This window comes from Porites lutea, chromosome 6 (genome assembly GCF_958299795.1).
Source record: "Porites lutea chromosome 6, jaPorLute2.1, whole genome shotgun sequence".
Classification (NCBI taxonomy): Eukaryota; Metazoa; Cnidaria; class Anthozoa; order Scleractinia; family Poritidae; genus Porites; species Porites lutea.
Window position 1 is genome coordinate 32,067,024 of NC_133206.1, and position 24,973 is coordinate 32,091,996.

Genomic DNA, 24,973 nt, shown 5'->3' on the forward strand with positions numbered 1-24,973 from the left:
CTCTTAGAGGCTTCGTTAGGAAAGTCTGTTGCTACGTTTTTTTCATATTTTGTTTTTTTCTTCAGGAGCTAAGGACTAGTGCAATAGCTAAACCACTGGAGTTAAACGAGTTGGAAAATGGAATCAAGAAGAGTGTAATTTCTGTTCAGGTGATCAAACAGTGCTTAAAAAAAGTGTACATTAAACTGCTCATGGCTATTGTGTGTATTAATATTAATCCAGCAGCCATTTTTGCATTGGGTCTATAAGCTTGTAATATTATTACAATAATAAACCTAAGCTCAGGAAATGACAAAAGCTTTAATTTAACTACATTAACTTTGAATTATTTCCATAAGTTACGTTTAATTTCTTTTGTCCAGGATGAAATAAAGAAGACCAATCAGATGTTGGACAACATTGCTTCTGATGAAGCAAACCTGGAAGCTAAAATAGACAAGAAAAAACAAGAACTGGAAAGAAACCAGAAGAGATTGCGAAGTCTTGAGACTGTCCGGTAAGAGTTACAGGCAATAGTTTCTCTCAGTTTACATTTTTGATTGGTCCCTTAATCCTTTCCTCCTTGACCAAGTTATGGTGGAATGATTTTTTATTGTAACTTTTACATCCATGGACAAAATCCTATGGTGTTGCCATTCAAATGAAACCTCTTTGACGGTACTTTCACATGGTGTTATTTATTTAGTATGTTTTTCTAACTTTTGAATCTGTGGACAAAATCCTATGGTGTTACCTTTCAAGTGAAACCTCTTTAGCTTTTTTGCAGAACATTTGCATAACTTAATTATAATGTATTATTTCCTAGCATCAAACAAAAAGATATTTACTAATAGAAGTTTCGTGAATTTTTTTCATTGGCATGCCCTAAGGTCCTAAGTGACTTTTGATGTTATGATAAATTCTCCTTTTGTTTCATAAGCAAATACAAGGCAATCTGTTATGAGAATCTCACAAATCAACAGAAGTTGCTCAAGTCTTTTTTTCCACTCACCCTATCAATTTCTCCTTTAGCACCCTTAATGTTCTCCTCTGTAACAGAGCTAATGAGTTTTGCTGAAGTGGACCGTTCAAAGGCCATTAGCTAAGCAGTTATTGATTGTTATTGTCTTTTTAGGCCTGCTTACATGGATGAATACGAAAAACTTGAGGAGGAACTCAAGAAAGTGTATGAGGTACATTATAGTGTTGTTTTGTAAGCTACTGTTTGTTACTTGTTGATCTATGAAATGAGGGAGGATAAGGAGGTCGGAGCCTGGGAGAATCAGGGGTGGTAGGGGTAGTGGAGGCAGGAGTTTTAAATGACTGGGTGGCGGGATAAGTCGGGGGAAATTGCACAATGGTGCTTAATATTTTGCAATTGAATAGAGGTAACGGAGCCAGGAAAGCAAGGTAAGGGAGCTGTAGGTTTGGAACCACTCCCCCCCATGTATTAAGACATATATATTCTTGTGTTTACTTTATTACAGGTATTTATGGAAAAACACCGAAATTTATCCTACCAAGAACAGTTACTCGAGGACATCAACAGGGCTGAACAAGACAAATTTGAGGTACCAGAAAAACTGATTTTAGATCTGATCACATCTGTTTTGCATTTTGTTTGTGTGCACACCCTTGCAAGCACAGCCAGTTTTGATGCGATTTTGATGAGAGATTTCAACTATCCTTCCTTTTTCGTTCAGGTTTTGAGTGACCAACATCAGTTTTCTCAAAATTTTCACCTAAGAGAAAATGCTTTGATCTTTTATGAAATTCTCCCAACTAATTCCTTTAGGAAATGTATCGAGATCAGTCTGGAGAATTTGTATGTGGATATTGGGGTTTAAAGGGTTAAGGCTATGTTTTTTGTTTCTCCCTGTCGTGACCTTTCATTCCAGTTTTAAGCAGTTGGCCATTTTCAAGTTGCCCAAAGCCTCTGTTTCAATGTGAGGCTAAATGCGAATTTTGCACCTAGCTTCGTTTTGAAAGTGAGAGGTTTTTGAACTCGAAAAGGGACAATTATGTCTGTTTTTGTTGTTGATATCCGGTAGGAGTCAGAAGCAACTCTAAGAAACATGCAAGCTGGAGACCATGGCCGAGGACTCACTGCTGGAGAGGAACTTGGAGGTTTAGATGATGAAGGAGATGAAGAGGATGAAATTGTTCTTGATGCAAGCAACACACGACAGTCCAACAGGCCTCAAGGTATCTAGGCATAAAAAATCTTCCGTTATAGCCTTCATACAGACTTCTTCTTTAGTGAAAGGGAATCTGGATTCCAGAGTCCGGGAAATTGTTGCTTGTGAATCCCACCAACGATTAAAATCTGGAATCCCAGTTCCACTGACAAAGTATCCGAAGTTCAGTACTTGGAATCTGGAATCCACGGCCTGGAATCCAGAATCGAGGACTGTTTTGGTTCGTCACGTTGAAATTCCAATTTCTCATTTTGTTTGTCTTCATGTTACTTACAGCCGCTGAAGCCGGTGGCCGCGTGTTTGGTTCTATGGGAGGCGGTCTGGACTCTGATGAGGTCAGTAGTGATCATGGGTGCTTACCATTTGCACCGCCCCGCCCCGGGTGAAATCTTGTGCATAAACATAAAACTATAAAAATTTGACGTGGTGGAAGAACGACCCGCTACGAAGTATGTCCATTTTAGCTGAACCGATTTAAAAGAGTAAAAAAATTGCATCACCTCAAATAACAGCCCATGTTTTTTGAAGTTTCCCAAACGGAATGGCGCTAACCATTTGAATTTCCAGCCGGAATTTACGGTTTTTCCGTGTAAATGATAAGTACCCCAGTAGATTTTTTCAAGTAAGCGAGAGTGACGGTGAGAACCATCAAAGTCGCCATGGTAATAACCAAGAAGTGTGAAACGCTGATACTCACGACTTATTGATGTTTTGAATCTATTTCTTGTAGGACGAGAGTGGTTCCTTGTCGTCCGGGGAGAGCGATATCGGCGTGGATGACGATGATGACGAAGAACTTCTTGACGATGACGACATGGAAGAGGGCCGCGGGGAAGGCCGGGATGACGGGTCCCAAGCTAACAGTCTTAATGACAGCGATAATGATTTCTGAACGAACTCAAGTCTGTAAATAGAGTGCTATTGAATAAAGCTATTTGGCATCTTGATATTGAGTCAGAAAGTTTTTTGGGAAATAGTGCTCTGTGTTAGTTTACGTGCGAAATAGGGGCCCTTAAGATCCTTGGACGGCAGCGGCGGCGAAAATGTCGCTTAAAAAGTGAATTCGCGTCTTTTCAATCTTCATTGCTATTATTTCAACTTACTTACTTTGCCAAATGTAGGCGAACTCTCCTGAAGTTGAATTCCTAAAAACCATATCCAAGTTCAGAAAGGGAATGAAAATTTTGCGTCGCTTGTTTACGTCCTCAATGAGACGGGAAATGAGGCATTTTCACGTGAAGTCGTGCAATGACGGCAAAGAAATGTACAAAAAAGCGTGATGCACGTGCGGAGTTGTTGTTTTGACAATCTACCCTTAATTAGACTACGAGTAGTCCCTCATTTTTCCTCAGGGATAGTAGAGCGTGCGAAACGCGTGGGGAGAAAGAAAAATTTCTCTCTCCCCGCCGCGTGCCGCCATTTCTCGCGCGCTCGCGTTTCGCTCGCTCTACTATCCATGAGGAAAAATGGGAGACTACTCGTAGTCTAACCCTTAATGAATTTTTGACGTTCTCGTTGCCGGCAGTCGTGCAAACAACAAACTTCAGATTTAAGTTGTTAATTTCTCTGATTAGAAAATGAGCTGCTAAAAACTGTCCAGAACAGTTTCTCTGGATAAAACTTCTATGACCCTTAACTTTGTGAAGAAGTAAAGAACATTCAACTACAAGTAAAAGCTTGGTCACGTGGTACACTTGACATTTGCCGTTTACCGTAAAAGTGATTCTAAATCGAATGTATGAGTTTTCTTTGATGTAGATGGTTTTATCAGCCACTATTCCATTTAAATCTAACGTTCACTCTTGTTAACTCATTTACTGATTTTGTTTTTTTTTTCCAATAGGCCATTTTCACGTTGACGACATTTAATTACAACTACAATAACTAATTTCATTTTTAACTTTCTGATATAAATTTGTCAATCCCGCTGAGGGTTAAAATCAATAGGCTGAACATTCGCTCAAGAAAACATCAACACTGAAGTATTCTAGCAGTTGCAGTATGATGACGTCATCGTGCAACTGTCCTATTTCCAAAGATGTCAACCACAATGCTGACCCAGGTTGCTCAACAGGTAGCTTACGTGTAGCCGCAGGCTACTAGAAAAGGTTTCTGTTTCTCTACCGTTGAAATTATAAGCGGAACATGCAACTGCCGCCTAAACAAGATTCTCGACCCTTTTCTCGTGCCTGCCTCTTCCAAAGCCATTTTCAAGGCTTAGTGTGTGTGTGTGTGTGGGGGGTGGGGGACGGGGGGGGGGGGGGGAGGGTGCTGGAGACAAGCCATGGTTGCTACAGCCATACAGAGGTGTCTGAAATTCCCTGACTTTTTCCTGACAAACACAAAGTTTCCCTGACCAACTGAATAAACAATACATTAGTCCTGATGATGGACTCAACCCTCCCCCCGCAGCCGTCCCCTCCATCCATTTATTTAGCTCGAGCCGGAAGTGATGGGAAGGAAAAGGAGAGAAAGAGGAAAAAGGAAAAAGGAAAAAGAGTTTTTTCTTCCTCCCTCCCCCCGCCCCCGTTTCTCTTATCCGAAATAAGAGTCATCGCCTAGGGCGCGCGAGGAAAGGGAGGGGGAGGGGGTGGGCTTTAGAGGAAAGCGTAGAAAGGGGGTTTACAAACGCCCAAACCAAACAGGACGCTTGTTATGACTCTGGTATTTCATCATAGCAAAAGTAGCTACACATTGAAGCAAGCGATTTTTTTACATCAAAATAAATACAATTTATTGGCTCTTATATTAACTAAGTACAAATGGTTGAAATTTACATGGCATACAAAAATTGTCAGGTTGGTTTTTTTTCGGCTCTTTTATAGAACAAAAATTACACACATGTATACAACACATTCCTCTTACCTCTAACTACATGTTATACATTTAATACACTGTAATACTACAGTAACCACTCTAACGAGGGGTTAGCAATTTTCTCCTTCACCTTGAAACTATAATACTGACTAAAATTATAATTTCTCCTGACAATATCATTGACAAACCAAACATCAAAATCAGAAGAATCAAGATGATGATCGCGAAAGACAAAAATGTGTTTACTTTTCCAACAATTTCTCCTCATTAGTGCAAAACAGCATGGAGAAGATGCACGTTGATATTAAAGACAACCTGAAAGGCAAGGTTCGTGGGCACCAGAATGAAAAGAGCGAAACGGAAAAAAAGGAAATCGCCGCTAGCTTGGATTTCTTCTGTTGGATTTTCTTATCACATCCCTTTTTCTTGGAAAAACTTATCTCAAAATTTTTTTGTGACAACTTATCCACCAAGGGATGTTATAAATAAATGGTAGTCACAGCTTCTGCTTAATCCAGAGCGTTATTACCAAGATTTTCAAGCTACCTTAAATCTTATATATCCAATTCCATACTAACCTTTTACGCGATTAAAGAAATAAGCACTAGAAATGATATTTTGATATCGATGCAGAATGATGCTGACAAAAGAGGTTATTTCAAAGGCATTTTGTTTTAAAAGACTAACTTGGATTCCTTTCTTTTCCTTCGTTTTGTTCTTCGAACATGTCTTCTTTCGACTTTCTTTCCGTGTTTTGAAATCTATTCTTACCACCGTCATTCTAGTGTGGCTTTCACAAACGTATTTCTTTGATCTTGTTCTGTTCATTTCTGTTCGTCGATCCTCTCACGTGACTACTTAGACTCTCACCCATTATTCTTCTTCACTTTTCATATCCGCCTCCTTATTTTTTTGTTTTTCATTGCCCTGCAGTACTTCATCCTTTATTTCACTTTCGATTCCATAAAATCCGTCTTCCTTACCACCGAAACCTTTATTTTCCATATTATTTCCATTTTCTATCTCACCACAACTTCCGTTTTCTTCCAGTTTTGTGCGGTCTATTTCCACTTCCGCTTCCTTATCCTTGACACTTCCGTTTCCTGTCAGTTTCTCCTCTGCCTCTACGTTGTCATCACTTCCGTTTCCTAACAGTTGCTCTTCATCAACTTCCTCCTCGCCATCGCTTCCACTAATTCCCAGTTTTTCATCTTCACTTTCATTGGCTACTTCCTTGCCACGTTCGTTCTTTTTTCCTCCTTCCTGCTCTTCATCACATATCATTTCTTCTTCACTCCCACTTGATTTTTTCGTTTCTTTCTTTCCTTCCTCATTCACTTTTTCACTGCTTTTAATCTCATCACTCCTAATTTCCTCTTTTTTTTCACTTCCTACTCTTTCTTCCATTTCCTTCCCTTCTTCTTCATCATCATCTTCCCCTTTCGTTTCCTCCCCACTCATTCTTTCGTCACTACTTTCGTTTTCTTCCTCTTCGCTCTCATCTTGTTGCGCGCCTTCATCGCTGTCATGTGTCTCCTGTTCTTCCGTACTGTTTTTCTCATCAGGGTTCTCATCCCCAGCGGAGACCCCTGGGTCATCACTTTTCTTTGCCTTACTATCGCTTGTCCCCTCTTCATCTCCACTGTTCTCATCTTTAGATTTTTCCTTCTTATGTCGCTTATGCTTTTTGTGTTTCTTTTTGTTCTTACGCTTCTTCCCGGAAGATGTCTCATCCTTTTTGCTTTTGTCCTTCTTTCTCTTCTTCTCTTTACTCCTTTTTTCTTCTTTCTCTTTCCCCTTTTCTTTATCACCACTTTTCTTTCTCTCCTTCTCCTTTTTCTTCCCTTTCTCTTTTTCTTTCACTTTCTCCTTTCTTTTTTCCTTCACTTCTTTCACATCCTTTTCTTTTCCAAAAATTTTTCCCGTATCCTTCTCCTCCTCCGTTTTCTTATTACTGGCGTTGTCCTTTACCGGCCGTTTGTGCTTTTTCTTCTCCGACGATTTCGCTGCATTTTTATCACCAACAGCCTTTTCTTTCTGCTCTGTAGAAGGTTCGCCTTGTTTGGCATGAGACGTTTTCTGTTTCTTGCGTTCTTTACCCTTCTGCTCCTTCTTCCTTTTCTTATGCTTTCTCTTCTTCTCCTCAGCGGAACCAGTCTCAGTTTTGCCGCGAGATGAACTAGGCGAAGGAGAGCGTGACTCGTCCCATCCTTCAGGAGTCGGCGATCGCGCAGGGCTTTGCGACGAATGTGATCGAGACCGTGACCTTGAACGTGAAATAGACCGTGAGCGTGAGCGTGAGCGTGAGCGTGATCGCGATGGAGAACGTGACCTTGAGCGTGACGGAGTCAAAGAGCGAGAGCGTAATCGCTGACGGCTTTTCTGAAGTTTTCTGTATTCGGAGAGTTCGTCGTCAAAGTCGAAAAGGCCGCCAGCCGGGTCTTTCTTAGTGTCCTTCTTAGGCTCTTTTCTTGAACGCGACTCGCGAGAGGGGTAACTTGATGAAGGATGTTCATGTTTCTTTTTCCTAAACATGACAAATAAAAACAGTCAGGACAGCTACTAATGAGCGTAAGCAACAGGACGGCTGAAAGAAGACGACGGCAAAATGCTTGTGTGTGACCAACGTGACAGGGCTATTACTTGCGAGTTTTGTTTGGATCTTCACTTAACAATACTTTGTTACGGCCTTTTACAAAAAAATCTCTGTAAAGGAAGGAAAAGTGTGGCGAAAATTTTTTTCAAACAAAATTGTTGTCACGCTTGACACACAAGGTTTGCTGTTTTCTTTCCCCCGCCATGGAAACCAGTCGAGAATCTGGGAAATGAAAGAAGATGAACGTACAAAAAGCCTCGGTAAGAATCAGCTCTGTGCGATATTTTATATGCGAGATATTTGGAGAAATGTTTTACCCAAACTTAAAAAACTTTGTATGGAGACACCATGTTGGTGTCCCTTTAAGGGGTACAAATATGGCCGCCGGAAGCCAGAGAGTCTGTCTTTGAGTTTTTGTGTAAATTCATCGCTTGAGGAACTCTTTAAGATTAAAGTAATATTTATTCTGAGACAAGGAATGTTGAGATACCAAAATCTCCAAAAAACGGTAACGTTTTAAACCCACATAAGAGCTTTCCCGGCCGCCGGCTAACTCCCGCGACACGCAAAAGCATTGATATTCAAGCGTCCTTAATCGCAAATCGAAGAACCCTTTCGAAACGAAAATTTGTATGAATAAAGGTGTTTAGCTGCTGTAACACCTTATGAAAGTAGAAAGTCAGAGGAATCAACATTTCCGTAAGTTTGAATTTTGGTGACGTCAAATGAAAACCAGGAATTACCTTGATTTGAGTTTCTTTTGCATTTTGTAGAATTCCCGTTCTGTCATGGGAGGAGGAGGAGTGAGAGACCTAGATACATCAACAGGGTGGAGTGGGTCAAAGACTGGCGCTCCAAATGCTGGGTGGTGGGGTAGGGCTGGCCTCACCATGGTAGGGACAGGAGGTATGTGAGGAACGGCTGGTGCCGGAATCGCTGCATGCATGACAGGCATATAACCAGGTACGTTCATGCGAGGTCTTAGATGAGATGGACCTGGCATATTAGGCCTTACAGCCGGGACTCGAGGTACGTGATCGGGCGGGAGCCCATGAGGTATGACAGGTTCAGGCAATCCATGGCGGACATCAGGTACCCGAGGTGCCCCTCTGTAATATAAACAAACAAATGATTGGTTTAAAAAGCTAGGATTTCTTCCAGGGCTATGTCGGCAGCCATACCACAGATTGCCTTCAAGGCACAGGAGCGGATATAGGGGGGAGGGTGCAAGGGGTGCGCACGCTACCATGCAAGGGCAATACTTTTGTTTAAGTGTGCTAATGGCAGGTATAACAGGCTCTATTCAGCCAAGCACATTAGCAGGAGACAGTCATGTGTAAAGCACAAAAGATGAGAAAAACCACCCGCTAGAGTGTTAACCCTTTAATCCCCAAGATCGACACACAAATTCTCCAGACTGATCTCCATACATTTCTTTTAAGAACAGTTGAGAGAATTTAGTTTAAGATCAAAGCCTTCTCCCTTTGGTAATCAATTTAGTAATTCTCATAACCTTTACTCTTCATGATCTGCTGATGTTGTTAGGAGAAAATTGATGTTGGTCACTCTTGGGACCTAAAGGGTTAAAAAGCTTCGCGTTGGTTACCTTGGGTGGAAGTCTCCTTGTCTTCTGCGAGGGTCAAATGGGGCTCCAGCTGGCTTAAAACCAGCACCTGAGTAAAATTAAAAGAACATTTTTTTATAATTTATTAGACTCCATAGAAATAAATGCAAGGAAGATAATCACAGTTAAATAGGCAACTTGTCCAGATGCGAAAAGAAAGCTTGAAAAAATTCAGGCTTGTGGAGATCTGCGACACCAGTGCAACGCTCTAACCAATTGAGCTAGGAAGCCAACTGGGGGCTGGTCATTAATTGGCTCATAACATACCTGAATATAGGCGACTGTGAGACTCCATAGAGTTATGTGTCTTTGTAACAGAAACGTCTGTACTTAAATGCTTTTAATTAACTGGTCAATTAACATTATTCATATAAAATTTTTGTGTTGTTGCTCGTCGAATGCGAACAACAGGCAGGCAAGTGACTGAAACAAAATCAAGGATCTATGTACCTTGTTGTGACATGGCATCTCGGTGGTGGACTCTGATGGGTTGTGGTTCACTTGCTGGTGGATTGACTACCTGGGGAGGCTGTGTAAAGGTGAAAAGAGCACAGTCACAAATTTTATTGTTATATAGCTGGAAATGTTTTCCCAACAGTGCCTGCTCTCGTTGGTTACTTCAAGGTCACATGACATCTAATAATGAAACTGTTTCCCACCAAAATCTCTGAGTGGGTAACATTGCAAAATCTATGATGTCAGAGGGTAACAGTGCACTGTTACCTACTAATGTTGACTGACGACCAACGTTTCAGTGAGGTTTAATGAATTTTTAGCTATACAACTAATCACTTAAAGACAGGTCCCTTGGGAAACAAAACTAACTGTTTCCTTACGGACCAGTCATTAAGTGATATGGTATGATAATACCATATTTCTGTAACAATGGAAATTATACACCGCAAGTAGTATTCCAAAATATCCAATAATTTTATGAAACTGCCTATCAACAGAATTTGACATTTTTAAACTAACTTTTCGTGGGATGTCTCATAGGCAACTAATAAGAAACTGTCCAAAATCACGTAAAAAAAAAAAAATCTATACAAAATAACACTATTTTATTTTCCCACAAATTTGCAGGCTTTTATTGGGATTTTTTTTCAAGAACAATAAGTCATCAAACAGCTAATTTATCCAATACCTAAATATCTCAAATTCAGCTTCAAAAAGTTTTTACTCGTTTTGTTGAACTTGGTTTATGGATATCAGATCATTGGAAACTCTCGCACACACACATCACGATGAAAAGGTAAATATGTTACAAAATTTGTGACGCTCTCTGTGTTATAACGTTATCCTCTAATTGATCTTAATACTATAAAGAAGTTGTAGTACTCACTTTTGGTGAACTTTCCCTTGTTTTTCTCTCATTATCATTTATTTCTTTCACTACTAAAGAGACAAAACCCATGATATCAGTGATTTCATGCTCACAATCAATTTAAGTGTTGTGTACGGTACAATAAACTCACATAAAAAATAAAGAACAGTGGCATTACCCTTATTTTCAACAGCTGGTTTACTTTCTGAGACAGTTTTGTCACTCACACTGAAATGAAGACATAATCAGATCAGACAAATTTCAAGGAACTTCCCGAACATGTGGCACAAATGGTAGTTAATGATAATGCATGACCATTTCCTTTCAAAGGGACATAAAGCATGCATCACCACAGCCAGAGGTAATGATTTTCTTGACAATATTTTTAGATTTTTTAACTGTGGCCGGATTAGCTCAGTCAGTCGAGCGTTTGACGGTAGAGTGGGAGGTCATAAGTTCGATTCCAGGGACCGTACCAATACTCAGGGGTCTTAAAATATCTTTTCCCTGTAAGCAGCTAGACCTTCATGTGGCTCAGATGACCATGTAAAATGGTGGTCCCATCTCCCGTAGGAGATGTAAAAGTAGTGTCCCCAATAATATTAGTACTTTTGTGAAAAATACATTGACACTCAGATATTGATAAAGTTCTTTTTTCAGTGGAAATTTTACCTGTCAGCAACATCCTTTGAAGCTGGCTGGGACTTCACCTCTGTACTTTTATTAGTAGCCAATGCACCTTTTGTTACTGGGGCGACATAAGGACTGGCTGGACGAGCATTTTTAAAGGTATTTACAGCCTAAACAAAGGAAAAATAACATAGGAAACACAAAGATTTTTTTTTTGTTGAATCAATTTTGCATTGTTGAATGGGTGCCCGTTTTTACATAGCACAACTGGGTGAAGCCTGGTTTCCATGTTTTTGTGATTGCTCTGGAGCTGAAAGTTTTAACTGTGTTTTCAACTTAGCAGGGCTGTTACAAAAATTTCAAGTTTACTGCACTTTTCAAAAACAGAATAACTCTGAAAATCAAAAACCACCTTCACAATTGCATTTTTCCCTGCAATCAATCATAATTACAATCACAAGCAACGAACCTTGAAACACTGGAACACACAAAACAGATCGAAATTCACCAATCATCAATCAAAACCATGACCTTTTGTAACCGTCGTTCAAAGTAAATTTCTGTTTCCTAAGAGGTCATCTAAGATGATTGAGGGCAGCGAAAAACGTAAATGTCAGTTGGCTTTTGAACTTTAGAATTCACGCAGTAATAGGTAGGGCATTGAACAGCTGGATTTATTTTCTTTTTGTTTCCTCTCAAAGTAGCCAGGCTTATCCGATGGGAAATCCCTGTTCCCCTGCCCTTAGTAAAAGTCTTGACTCCAGGAAACCAGGGTGTGATGAAAAACCAGTCCTGACCATTTGTCAGGGACAAGTAGATTTTCCTTTTGGGCAGAGAATAGTGAGGTAACTGTTAACACTTTAAAACTGTGAAAGGTTTGAACCCAGGAGTCATGTTCACACTTTCTTGACTAATGGCCAAAGAGCCAGGCAAGTCATGTTCTAACTAAATTACAAACTTAGACAATGCAATCAGCCATGGCTCACAAAGTTTGAATGCTGCTTTTTCTTAGCTGAAATTCAAGTTGTTTTCAAACCACAAGAAACCTCATATTTCCGTTGGTTAAGAAATAACTGACTTGACAAACATAACCATATGCAAGGCCACTGAGTTACAATCTTGGATAACATATTTTTGTGAAGTTAGTTTCCCTGCTGCTATAAACTTATAAAAAAAAAACACTACCCATACTAATGCAAATCAAAAGTGCACCAAAAGTGACAGTTACCTGTCTAAGCTGCTTGTTGATAACTAATGAGTCAGGCGACACATTCTCTGCGCCACAAGATGGACATTCTTGTTCATTTTCCAACAGATAGTTTCTAATACCTGATAAAAGTAAAGAAGTATTGTTTAAAAATACATTTTTTACTGGGTTTTAATACAAACAAAACAAACTACCAAAAGAAGGGGCAATTGTCATAACAAGAACCGGAAAAAACAGGAAAGAATAGCCTGCATCGCAGACTTAACTAAACTAAGTTAGTAATGTCTGAAAAGTAGTACCAATATCCTTGTCCTTGGCCCCCATCAGACTCAACAAATTGTAAATGCATTTCGAATTTCCCTTCAACCTGATTGGCAAATTGACAATGCCAATCAAGGTGGGTACTCAAATCCTGGTGAACAGATGAGAGCCAAGACAAGGATTTTGGTGCTGTTTCACAGATGGACCTAACAAGAGGTTTTGTTCTGTTTACTGCACAGGCTAGGAAAAATTGAAGTTGGTTTATTCTGTTACCAGAATAAAACCTGCAGGAGCCTGTTTTAGCTAACTTGAGAAAATGCAAGTTCTTCCTTGAGGGTTTTAACAGTAATGCTAGTATCAGTTCATGATGAGAGGCAATAATACATACAGTCATCACAATAACTTGTTCCACAGCAGGGAATGAGTACTGCATCAGTCAACAAATTGCTACAGCTTGGGCACCTTAGTTCTGAGGGAACTTTCTTGCTACTAGAATCTTTGTCTTTTGCTTTGGTTTTTGAATCACCACTACAGTATGGACATAAAAATACAATAATAATAATTCATTAAACTACAACTAAGGAACCTTTCCTTGGAGATAGCTCTGTTTGAAGAGCACATGTTGGCTTGCTATAAAGATGCCAACTGTGAAACAACATAAATGTTGTCGTTGATTTTTTATTTCAGGTAATTTTTGTTTTTCTTTTGTTTTTGGGTATGGTAATGTATGCTATTTAAAGTGAAACAAAGGGAAAAGAAAAATTACCTGAGATAAAAAATTAACTACCACACAAACATATATGAGAACTAAAGAGATAACACAATTTAATGCGGATGCAATCTTTGCAGTTATATCATCAACCTAACAGGTTGAAAAAAAAGAAAAGCCTTAAAAAAATTCAGGCCTAGCGTGAATTTCTTGAAAGACGCAAAAACGTTTGGACCCACAATAGGCCTAAAGACAATTGTTGTTGACATTGAAGAAAAAGGTTTCAATAGTTTTGCAGAAAACTTAATAAAACTATTAGTTAACAAAACAAACAAAATTTGTATAGGTAATATCATGATTTGTAGTGATATTTGGCATAAATACCACGAGTGATATTTCGAAATTGTTATACATAATTTCACGAGCCGCTAGGCGAGTGAAATTTGAGACAATTTTGAAATATCACGAGTGGTATTTATGCCAAACATCACGTACAAATCATGCTATTACTTGTTTATACGACTACCTACAAAAGGTTTGTAATTTTCACATGTAGGTATTTCAAATTAAGCTGAAATACCACTGCTCTAAGCCAATCAAATTGCAGTAATTTCTGATGTAGTAGTATAAGTTAGCTAAGAGCCAAGTTCTTATATTTATATTCTGATAAAAATATTTGATTCTGGTTCCGAAAAGTTACAGGGACTTTCGAGGAACAGGCCCCTGGCTCCAGTTGTTTAATAGGTTAGATCTCCATCCAGTGGATAATTTGGTTCCCTAATACTTATCCACCAAATATATAGATAATTTATCCAGTGGATAGCGCTCTCAAACTTTTGAACTACTGTAGCCAGAAGAGAATTTGAATGCTGTCTTTGGGAAATGAAACATCTCCGTTTAAACAGTACTTACTCTGGCAATGAGGGTGATGCTCTGGTTGGAGGCGAGGCTGTTCCCTCACTAGTTGTACCCAGGAAAGTGCGGGGAATTCCAGTGGTTCGTTTGGCTTTTGGAACATCAAACCTATTATCCTAATGAAAGGTGTTTTGTCAGAATCTCTTTTAAAAAGTCATTTCTTATGAAACCAAATACTAGTTCACTAGCCTGCATTGCAGGCATTTTCTTTGGATGCAAGAAAGTTTCTTTTTGAAAGAATGAATAGTGGTAAACAGTCAATTCAATCTACAGCTGTAACCTCTGGAAAAATCTTCCACATTAGTTGAAAGACCTCCCAAATTTCTCCTTCCAATGCTTACTAAAACAATACCTATTGAAAAGACAAGTTGTAAATTGAGCATAATCATTCTTTTCCCCACAGAGTTTATGGTGTGTGTTATTTATTTATTTATTTTCTTTGTTGTTTTTTTTCTTTGCTACTATTATACTTGTCACCACTGCATTAAAAATATCATTTTATCACTAGGAGCTAGCCCGAAAATGTTTGTTTATTTAGCTCCTAGACATCCTTTATTTTCATGTAACAAATTTTTTTCTCTCCAACAGCCATCATAAAATGTAAAATTCTCTCTAACTGATGTAATAAAGGTAATGTTGCTGTTTTGCTCACATAACCACTATGCTGAATTTGATAATAGTCAAGAAGTTAGGGGGAGTATTTCTTCTCTTCCCAATCTTCCTTGGTGATAAAATCAAGAAGGGTGGCCAAAAACAAGTGTTCTATGAATAAAATTTAAATTTTTAGCAAGCTACGGCTCTGGCTCAGTTTGTACCAATTTGTGCCATTGTGACCTTAATCACAGCCACCCGTGCCATTATGCAACTTCTACCATGAGTTGGAATAAATAATCAAAAGCAAAACTTAGAAAAAAAACCAGTTTCATTTAACCATTTCCTTATGGTTATGATTATATCTCTTCCATTTAGGTCTTTTTGTTCTTTTTTAGGTATTCATTCCCACCAGATCATAACTACCTTAAAATATGAAAAAGGTTATGTTTATGAACGTTAAGTCCTTAGTGGCAACAAATCCTTAGGGTTCAGCAGCGACTTTCTGCGACTTACCCCATTTGTTGGACAGTTCCTTATGAAGTGGCCTGGTTTACCACACCTATAACACACATAGTTTTGAGGAACAGGCACACCAGGGGCATAAGGACGGCGCCCTCTCACATATCTAGAGAAAACATCATATCATATCTTCAGCAGTGGAAACAAACTGAGTGCATGTTCCTGTAACTTCTTGGAGAAAATAAAATCAGAAGATTGCAACCCCCAAATAAATGTTAGAGACTAATAATTCTATTTATAACCCCTTTAATATGATTTTAAGCACAGACTTACTGTGAAGGATCCCAATCCTCCCCAGACTGTTTCATCATGGCCTTAAGCTTGTCCTCTTCTGATGCATCTGCATTTGCCAGATCTGCCACCTAGGGGTGAAGGGTCATATTGTATGCAGAATTATAACCACCCACCCTACGCCACCCATATGAGACAAAAGGCAATAATTAATGGAAGGGTCAAACTGTACCCTGACTCAACACATTCTACTTTAGCTCTGTAATGGAATTAAGTTCACGTGAAGGTGTTTATTTACACACAAACAACCCTAAGATAACTAAGGGCCTGTTTACACGGAGGTGGGAGACCCCAAGTAGGTGAGGTAACAGTAACCTACCTATCCTAATAATCTCCTGTTTTAATTTCATCATGTTTACATGACAGATGGGGTGACTATAAGAGAGATTATATGGACAGTTGGGTTACCTCACCAACCTGGGGTCCCCCACCTAAAGGTAAAAAGGCCCTTAAACTATTGGCATTCTGACCTAAAGGTGGCTCGGGTAGAGGGACCTCACCAAAAATACCTCTTTGCAAATGTGCCACCCAACAGGGTCATAATCTTTGGACTCATAATGAAGAAAGGGGTAAATATCCAATTTGACATGTATCCTAGAAAATGGTATAATATTTCGAATGCATAAAAGCTTTGGAATGAGAGTGCTCTAGAAGTGGTTATTTCCTGAGTGGGGTATTCTTTTAATATATTGTTTTTCTAAAACAGGCTGCACAATTGGAGGACCAGGGAGGCCATACCCATCCAAAACCTGTCCGAGTACCCATCCCATTTTCACAACCTTAAACAAGAGAAAGCATCCCCGCCTTTTTGAACTGCCTCTCCCCCTCTCCACTCTCCCCCCCTGCCTTTACACCAGAACTAACAAAAGCTCTTCTAAATAAACCATTTACCACGCTCTTTCAATGGATACATTAAAATTTTATTACATTTTACCTTGCTCAACTTGTTGGTTTTTGGAACTTGGTAATCTTGGAGAGTGCTCTTCATGAACAGAGTTGAAAAGGAACAATCACCAGTGAGAGAAAAATCTAACTACAAAGTTATTTATTTACTCCGCACCTGGCTGTGTTGTAGCACAAGTCACGGTTAGTGCCGGATAAATAAAATAAAAATCTAATGACACACAACTATTATCCAATCAGTCCTTAACTTGCCCCTTTAAGTTATAGTTAAACCCATCATGAATAGACAGGTGTGGGGAAGGTGCCCGGTGAAACGCGAGCCAAGAAGGTAACCAAGACAACCCTGTGAGTGGCAACCAGGCACCATCACACTGAGAACCTCAGTGGAGGTTAATGAAAGAAAAAAAAACTTTCTCCACCAATCCATTGGATAAAAACTGAATAAATATGAATAAAATAAAAATAAAAATAATAATAATAATGTAATAAAAAATCATGTAAGTTTAGGATGTTTGAGTGCACCCTTCTCTGGACATAAATTCAAAGGTACCACTACAAATTAATGATCCTTCCCCCAACCTCTTACTGAAACACACAGTTACTATTGTATTGTTCCAAAGGCCCAGCACAATATGAGGTCTGGGGGAGGGGGGGGGGGGGGGGGGGCGGCGCACATAAGCCTTGCTCCAATCAATTTGTCTTGCAATGCAACAAAAAACAACAGTGAAATGGATCAGTAATAATAAACTTGTCCCCTGATAAATGGTAAGCTAGCAAGCTAGCAAGCTACTATCGTTAAAACACAAGTCTAAAGAGAAGGTCAGAGGGGCCAAGTGGGAGTTGCAAGTGGAGTAAGGTAAGGGGTGGAAAAAGGAGAGAGAGCTTGCTATGATGACTGAACAATTCATTTTTCATTTCCATTCTACGTTTTATGGAGGCTGCTCAATGAGCTAAATGGTATGGTGGGCATTTTGGCATGCCAAGAAATCTTTACTGCGGGAACACTTTAAACTCAGTAATGTTCGATGAAGTAGATCTTCAAGAATTCTTCTATTTTAACACTTTCCTTCCCAGATTGAATGATGGCATGGGTATCCTCCTTAGCAGGACCCCCCTCATATGTAGATGTAGATGTACTAATTTTCAGTATTTTAAAAGACAAAATGCAGAAATTATGTTAGATTACACTTTGGCAGAGGTCTTTCGTCAAACATGAGGCAAAACATGGTACCAAAATCGTAGTCCCTTAATGCATTGAAACAGTTTCAATGCAAGAAGCAACTAGGATTTACCAATAAGAGCAAAAGATTCCAACAAAACAGCAACAACAACAGCAGGTCACAATATTATTAAAACAAGCCAGACATTCTTATCATGGCTTGAACTGACTCACCAGACAGGGAAGAAAATTTGTAAAATGGTGCGATTTGGTGAGTTTTCAATATACAAACAAGTGTTGTTGCACCATTTTTCCACCTCCACACTAACAAGTATAGAGGTATATAGTTTTCTGGATATAATGATACACTAACAAGTAAAGAGAAGACTTTCATAATAATATGGAGAAAACTACAGTTGAACCTCCACTAATGGCCACCTCTCTAGAATGGCCACTTAAATTTGTCCCGGTGGACAGTCCATACATTGACCCTTATCAAAACCTCTCTACAACAGCAATGGCCGTTAAAGCGCATCCCCAACTGCCAAAATAACCTCTCAGCAACAGCCACTTTTTTCAGCAACTGATGAAAAACTCAAGAATGGTCATGAAATTTGATCCGTAAGGGATGTTGATAATCGCCGCAATCGTATTTTGATTTTGTTTCATTCACACTGTCTCCATTTCAAGTGAAACTTAGTTCAAGCATCAAATTTGTTGCAAAAGCTCAAAGCAAGTTAAAAATGTATTTGCCATTTGTATATCTTCCATAAAACACCTTGCCTGCCCCCAAAATTTTGCATACCTTTGTTTTTCATTTTTCCTGGGTATTACAGTCCTCTTAAGAGAAATTAAAAACAATGCTTATGCATGGGGGGCAAACAAGGTGTACTGTGGTAGATGTGCAGGTCATGAATGACACTGCCATAAGGATCAAGATGACTTGCTGCTGTTGTTGTTGCTGTTCAAAAAAAAATCTATTTTTAGAGAAACAAAAATTTCAAACGTGGTTGCATTTTTAATCCGGGCTCGCAGGGAGAGGATTAACCTGCAAGTTATTTGCTATTTCTTCAACTGGTTAAAACACGTTGGTGAACCCAACAGTGGAACTTCTAAGCTTCATGTTGTAACTTGTAGATTTTTTCCCTTGATAAAGCATGAGTGAAATATGCCTTTCTAATCCAGGAATCCAGTGAGGTGGACTTAAACACAGTGCCTGTCGTTATTGCTGAAAGTCACTGCCCAATCTTGCAGTTCTAATAAGAGCACAGGCACGCAATGTTTGGTGTTGATTTCCATACTTCACAACATTCTTGACCAGGTAAACATATAATCAGTATACTTGCTTTTTCAGAAGCCACAGACTTGACAAAAAGCTGACAAAAAGTTATATCCTTCACAGATGACTTAGGGGCAATAATAATAATAGATCTTATCGCAGTCTTGAGATAATTATCAGAGATGGTCCAACTTGCCATAAAGATACACTTTTGCTCTTCACTTCTGTTAGCTGGTAAATTCCATGTTGCAGACCGTGATAGTATTGTGATCCATGATGTAAAATGACTGCTGCTGTTCTTGTGATGATTATTGCCATTATCCACAACAGAATGCTCCATAGTAGTTTGTGAATACATCAGTTACATGTAACAATGAAAGGAGCAAGGAGCAAATCTCCAACTTTATCAGAACAAAGCATAAATTTATTGCAAGGACATATCTCTAAAGTGGGAATGCATCTTTCCAATTCTGCATACCCTCGAGACATTGCAGGAAGAACAAAGTTCTTAATTTTTTTCCCAGCAAAACTGGGAATACAAGAGTTCTGATTCAAAAAATCAACAGTTCTTTGAGTGAATGTCCATTTTCAATGATAAAGCTATTTACACTCAATATGAAGCCAGGTGTAACATTTTATACATTGTTGTCAATGCAAAGCTAAAAGAGAGAAAAGTTTAGTAATGGCCCTTTTTCCCATAATGACATCATGTAATATATAGTAAATCAGTAGATTAATAGAGAAACTCAACCTCTTGGGATGTTTTTTAATGATGCTCATAGAGCCTAATCTACCTCATCAATGACACCAAACTCAAAGTCAAATAAAAGAATAATATTGCATGGTATTCAAGAAACAGCTTATTCAGAATTTTAATTTTCGTTTTCCCAAAGTAGACTGCGAAAAACATGTAAGTATCCCCAAGTGTTCTTACCATTAACAATATTTATCTATATCGTGTAAAGATATGCCTTTTTCTTTTGTTATGATTTAACTCTTTATTCTTCAAAAAACAAAATACTACAGAAAACCTTGCAAGTCTTTTTAAGCATGTTATTTTAAAGACAACACTAGTTGTTTAATTGCAACAGAACAGAGACAACCACACTGATGATTTAAAGGAACACGATCATTATTAGCTCAGAAAAAGAACTGAGAAAAGCCACATGGAAACAATAACGCAGGCCAAGATGGGTGCAAAATTATTAGTGGTAACTGTGAAGAATACTCCCCATAAAATCTACCGGCCAACTTAAGACTGACTCTTGACCAACAGTTGCCTAGAAGCTGGCTGACATTTGGTCATCAAACAAGTCACTAATTGTTTTTAGCAAAGACCTAGGCTAGTTTTCCACCATCTGTGGGTGAACTGTTGGGAGGGAGGTGGTAGGCTATCACTAAATGTTAAACCTAAACTGCACTGGAAATGCGAAGAGCATGGCAAAAGAACAAGTTACTCTTAAAGTCACCAAAATGAATGCCCAAACTATTGCCAGTGCAACTGAAAAAAAGGTAAAAATATTTGCAAACATCTTGAAATAAAATTGTTGTTTGCTAAGCATCACAGAGTAATTATTCATTTCGAGGCACGCTTTATTGTTTCTGCTCGCAAACTTGTTAAGTTTTCTCCTTAAATCTTTTTTAAACAAGTGGATAGAATAGAGCATAAGTTCAACATGGTGTTATTGATATGTTGACCAATCTTTCAGCTGTCAACTGTTGACCAACTGCTGATCAACAGTCAGCTGAAAGATTTTAAGGGGAGCTGTTCTTCACAATGACCAAGATAAAGATATTGTAAATTAATACAAAAACCAAATTACTTGTCAGGAAATCTGATCTGTTGTGATAAAATATCTGTTATTACAATGAATTTTTATTGAACAAGGAAATGATCAGGATCCAAAAGAAGCAAAAATAAAATCATTATTTAATTGGAGCAAATAAACCTTTCTTCCTCTTTCTGCCCACGCAGTTATGATAATACATCACAAATACAACAAAATGAAAAAAGGACAGCTTTTCATAATTGGGATAAAAGTGTTTCTTAGCTTCACCAGAAATCGGAACAGTGGGTGGGAAACCACTATATAAACAAACTGACTTGCAGCTTTTAGATTGCAAGAGTGGCTTAAGTGTCCTTATCAATAACACAGGGAATATCAAGCGACAATAACAAACAAAGCCTACAGCTGTAATTCAAGATTTAGGAGGTTTCTTTCATTATCTTTGTCTTAAAAAATTGTATTTGTTCCTTTACTTATTTCTTTGAACAAATTTCCACCCCCCTCCAGCTTGAAACAAGTGATCTAATTCTTTAAAACATGGACTTCAAGCATGTCAAAACCCTCCGAATCAAAAGAATACGGTTGTTTGCTTTCATTCATTTCATAGATACAGATCCCAAAATGTTTAGTACAAAAATTGTAGAATCTTGGAAGAAAGTCACAGTATAAAATATTAGCAACCGTCTTAGCTCTAAGAAACAAAGGGAAGAACACAACCTATCTTAAAGAAAATTTCCCACATACCATAACAAGTCATTCTAACTTTGTACAGGATTTGCTATAAATTTAATCGCATGTTCTTACTTTTTTTCAAACGATAGGGTTGTTGAGTTGTAGTTGACAGTGTTCCTTTAAATGCAGCATTTTATTAGAAACCAATGTAAGCACACAGTTTACAACAATAACGTTCTAAGAGGTAATCTTAATATTATTATTGAATTATTACAATAATCTTCAACCATGTGTACATACTGTTTTCTGCTCTCCACTTGAAAAAGGAGATGATCTTTCCCTGCAATAACAAAAATATGCAATATTCCTAGTGTCAATCTATGACCTTTAATCTCTGAAACAACAACAATATGAAAAAAATTTTAACAGCAAACCTTCCAACAATGTAGTAGGTACAATGTAGACCTAGCGAAACTAGCAAGTAAGAAGGTAAGGAAGGAAGGAAGGAAGTAACAGGATGCAAAGAAAGTCAGTTTTACAGCCTGCCATTCAGGCAAGCAGCAGCTACCATGTACTAGGCCACAAGTCATTTCAACCAGTCCCAAAACCCTTTTGATTAGCAGGATTGATTACAATCTCCTGTAATTTGAATTTCCCCCAAAAACAGTTATTGCCCATTGGGCAAGTTAACAACAAAAAGCACTAGCTCAATAGGAAAATCCATTAGCCTCAGGCTATCAGACACAACTTTCTTTGCACGCTGTAAACACTTGAAACAGCAACTTTTTATTTGTAAATACATAATACACACAGAGAGAGTACATAAATGCAAGTAGGAGCTAATTCACAATTAAATTTTGTTTTCTTTATTCCCTATGTTTACATTATTGTCTCATTAATATTCGTATTTTCACTTATCCGGACTCTCAATTATCCGGACTATTTACTCAAGTCCCAACAAGTCCCGATAATAGAGGTTCGACTGTATCTCTTTGGCAGTAAACAGAAATATCATAACTTACGCTGCCAACTGAGCTTTGCTTTTTGTCCCAATTGGTATCCTCCGCACCACCACTGAGGAATTTTTTGGTATCATTGTCATATCATCTTTATACTCTATCCAAAGAAAAAATAAGCAAGAACTCCTCTGTCAGAATTTGAACATTTTATCATTAACACAAAATGCAAGTGCACTAAAAGAGATTTCTAACTGCATCATTAAAATTGCTCTGGAAAGGCCAAAAAATAGAATATTCACACTTAGGGATGAGAGAGACTCATATTGAGTGTTAAGAAAATTTGGAGGGCAACTGGCAATTCTTCAGTACAAATCGAATGCCTCCCTTGTGTTTCCAAAACTGCCAAAGGTAACCAGAACACTAAGCTCAACTTTTTTCAAAGTAGCCATTTGGCATAAAAATTAATATTAGTTGACAGAACAAAAGGGTACTTTGTGCAATACTGTATGAGAGATATCAAATAAAGAAAATGGTTGCCCAACTGTCACAAATATAGGATTTTTGAGGTACACAGGTATTTCGTGCAAATGTTTATCAGCAAGACCAATAAAAGCAACCTGGCTTGGCACAAAACCACTAAATAACAGATTGGCGGCTTGCGCTGCAATTTTAGTCACCAAAATTGCAGTGCTAGTAATGACCAAGGAAAAAGGGCAGCTTTCTTGCCATTAAGAGTATCAAAATATTTAAACTTTCCCCAGAAAAGCAGCTGTACTTTGGCGAAGCAAGCTGGTCCAAATATTTCGAAGCAGCTGAGCATTTACAGTGTATACTAACACCTTGTTTACAACAAGGCAAATACTTTCTTAACAATTACTTGACATTTTAAACGGTGCACAGAGCTCAAAGTTTAAATTTGAGTTTGCGAGCACTTGTGCTACCAGATGTAAATTTTTAGGCGCACAGCTGAAAATTTTATTATAATTTTCTTATAATGTTGGGAGCATCTTTTTCAAAAGAAAAAGTAAAAAGCTTAACAGTGCCACGTTTATTTGTCATCTTCAGTTTGTTACTTTTACTTCAGTCCTGTGATTGATGTGATCGTTGTGAGTTTTAAAATTACTTTCTCCTTTTGACAGTACAGTTGTGACTAAAGAAAACTTACACTTGAAAAAAAATTCAAAACTGACAACAATGAGTGTGTCGAATGCAAATGAAAATTAATCTTTAATGAATTTGTTAAATGCGCAATGACTTACATGTAACTGGAATACGACTTAAAAAACTTTCTAACCTGGAAAAAAAAGGCTCTTAATCCACACTGTTTTTGCTTTGATTGACGTTAAAACTGAACGTTCGACATCTTCGTACATTGCGCAAAAAGTACGTGTTTCGTTCATAGCATATATTTGCATGTGCCAGCGGTGTTTATTACAAAACAGAAGAGTCTGGGATAGAGTAAAACATCGAAACGAAAAACAACATTCGAGTTCGTAGAATCCATTGGGAGAAAAGACCAATTAAACATACACCGTCTTTCTAGTTCGAGTTCGTTAGTATACATGTAGTCGGAAGTAAGTCAGTCACACTGTGCTTTGGGTTTTACGGCGCACATGTGCGATTACACATGAATTTTTAGGCGCACAACCAAAAATCCAGTCGCATATGCGACCAGTTAGTCGCTAACTTCGAGCCCTGGTGCAAGTTAAGGGACATTCTGAAAATTTACTGTTGGTCAGATATTTTCTCAAATAAAATAATATATACCGGTATCTGTGAGCCAACAAATTCACGAATGGTACAGATCAGAGGAACACATGTACCAGCTATATAAAAAAGTAAGCTTTCATGTATAGATTGTAAGCAGAAAATAATTATTAAAGGCACTGCTTTAATAAGCATGATAATGGTTTAATTTGAGGGGGAAACGCACGTTCTTGAATCGTCAGAGCATGAAAAGAGACACATTTTAAAGCTCGAAAGCCTACGATTTAAGCAAGTAAAGTACTTATGAAAGAAAACCAACAGTAAAACAGTTCAACTTACGTTCTTTCGTTTGGGCATTTGTGACTTCCAGATCGAAATCTGTGTTCTTCGCAAACTTCTTTTGAGCGATGATCGAGTGTTTAAGGTCGGCCAGGGAGATGGAAAGTCCATCAAATGTAATTGTGTCATATTCTAGAGCACTTCGAAACTTATAGTGAATACAAGACATTGAATTTTCAACTAATTTTAGAGCAAAAGCGAGACCTCAGAACCGAATTCTGAACGAACAAATCGAGATTCAGCGACACATGTTTCTTCTCCCGAGAAACGCGCGAAACCGCCTAAATTAAGCAACAAAACTTTAAAAAGACATCAGAGAAACACAAGAAGGCTTGACACAAAAGAAAAACCTGAAAAAAGTTTGGAAAACCTTTAGAAAAACCCCTTCGGAAAACTAAACGACACAGGATCAAACACGAGAGAGCAGAATCCAAAGAACTTGCACGCAGGGCATCATGGGAGTTTTCATACCGGAATATTAACGACGTATACTCGGTTTGTCGT

The 24,973-nt window shown here is 38.3% G+C and overlaps 2 protein-coding genes across 2 annotated transcripts in view; one reads left to right on the forward strand and one right to left on the reverse strand.

Moving 5' to 3' along the window:
• LOC140940441 (clusterin-associated protein 1-like) overlaps positions 1–3,124 on the forward strand; it is a 7,903-nt gene extending 4,779 nt beyond the window's left edge. Inside the window, exons 7-13 of the mRNA XM_073389415.1 lie at positions 66–149; positions 363–496; positions 1,115–1,172; positions 1,467–1,550; positions 2,031–2,184; positions 2,454–2,512; positions 2,908–3,124. Coding sequence (XP_073245516.1) covers positions 66–149; positions 363–496; positions 1,115–1,172; positions 1,467–1,550; positions 2,031–2,184; positions 2,454–2,512; positions 2,908–3,069 — 735 coding nt within the window. The 3' untranslated portion in view covers positions 3,070–3,124. The remainder of the gene's footprint in view (positions 1–65; positions 150–362; positions 497–1,114; positions 1,173–1,466; positions 1,551–2,030; positions 2,185–2,453; positions 2,513–2,907) is intronic.
• A 1,760-nt stretch (positions 3,125–4,884) lies between these two features.
• LOC140942404 (uncharacterized) lies at positions 4,885–24,908 on the reverse strand. Its single transcript, XM_073391375.1, has 16 exons — positions 24,470–24,908; positions 22,487–22,580; positions 21,765–21,804; positions 16,599–16,646; positions 15,647–15,735; positions 15,368–15,479; positions 14,258–14,376; positions 13,025–13,164; positions 12,397–12,497; positions 11,211–11,338; positions 10,717–10,766; positions 10,557–10,609; positions 9,665–9,743; positions 9,197–9,263; positions 8,334–8,699; positions 4,885–7,521 (listed from the first exon to the last, which is right to left on the reverse strand). The coding sequence occupies exons 1-16, from the start codon at positions 24,636–24,638 to the stop codon at positions 5,868–5,870; spliced, it is 3,309 nt and encodes a 1,102-aa protein (XP_073247476.1). The 5' UTR covers positions 24,639–24,908; the 3' UTR covers positions 4,885–5,867.
• Between the last annotated feature and the right edge of the window lie 65 nt (positions 24,909–24,973).

What these genes read in the sequence shown, in the direction of transcription:
- LOC140942404 (XM_073391375.1), bottom strand. Translation starts at nt 24,638, where the DNA reads ATGTCTTGTATTCACTATAAGTTTCGAAGTGCTCTAGAATATGACACA. An exon ending in TCAACAAGCAGCTTAGACAG is followed by an intron (nt 11,339 to 12,396) that starts GTAACTGTCACT and finishes TCCTTTGTTTAG; the next exon opens with GCTGTAAATACCTTTAAAAA. An exon ending in CAAGGAGACTTCCACCCAAG is followed by an intron (nt 8,700 to 9,196) that starts GTAACCAACGCG and finishes TTTATATTACAG; the next exon opens with AGGGGCACCTCGGGTACCTG.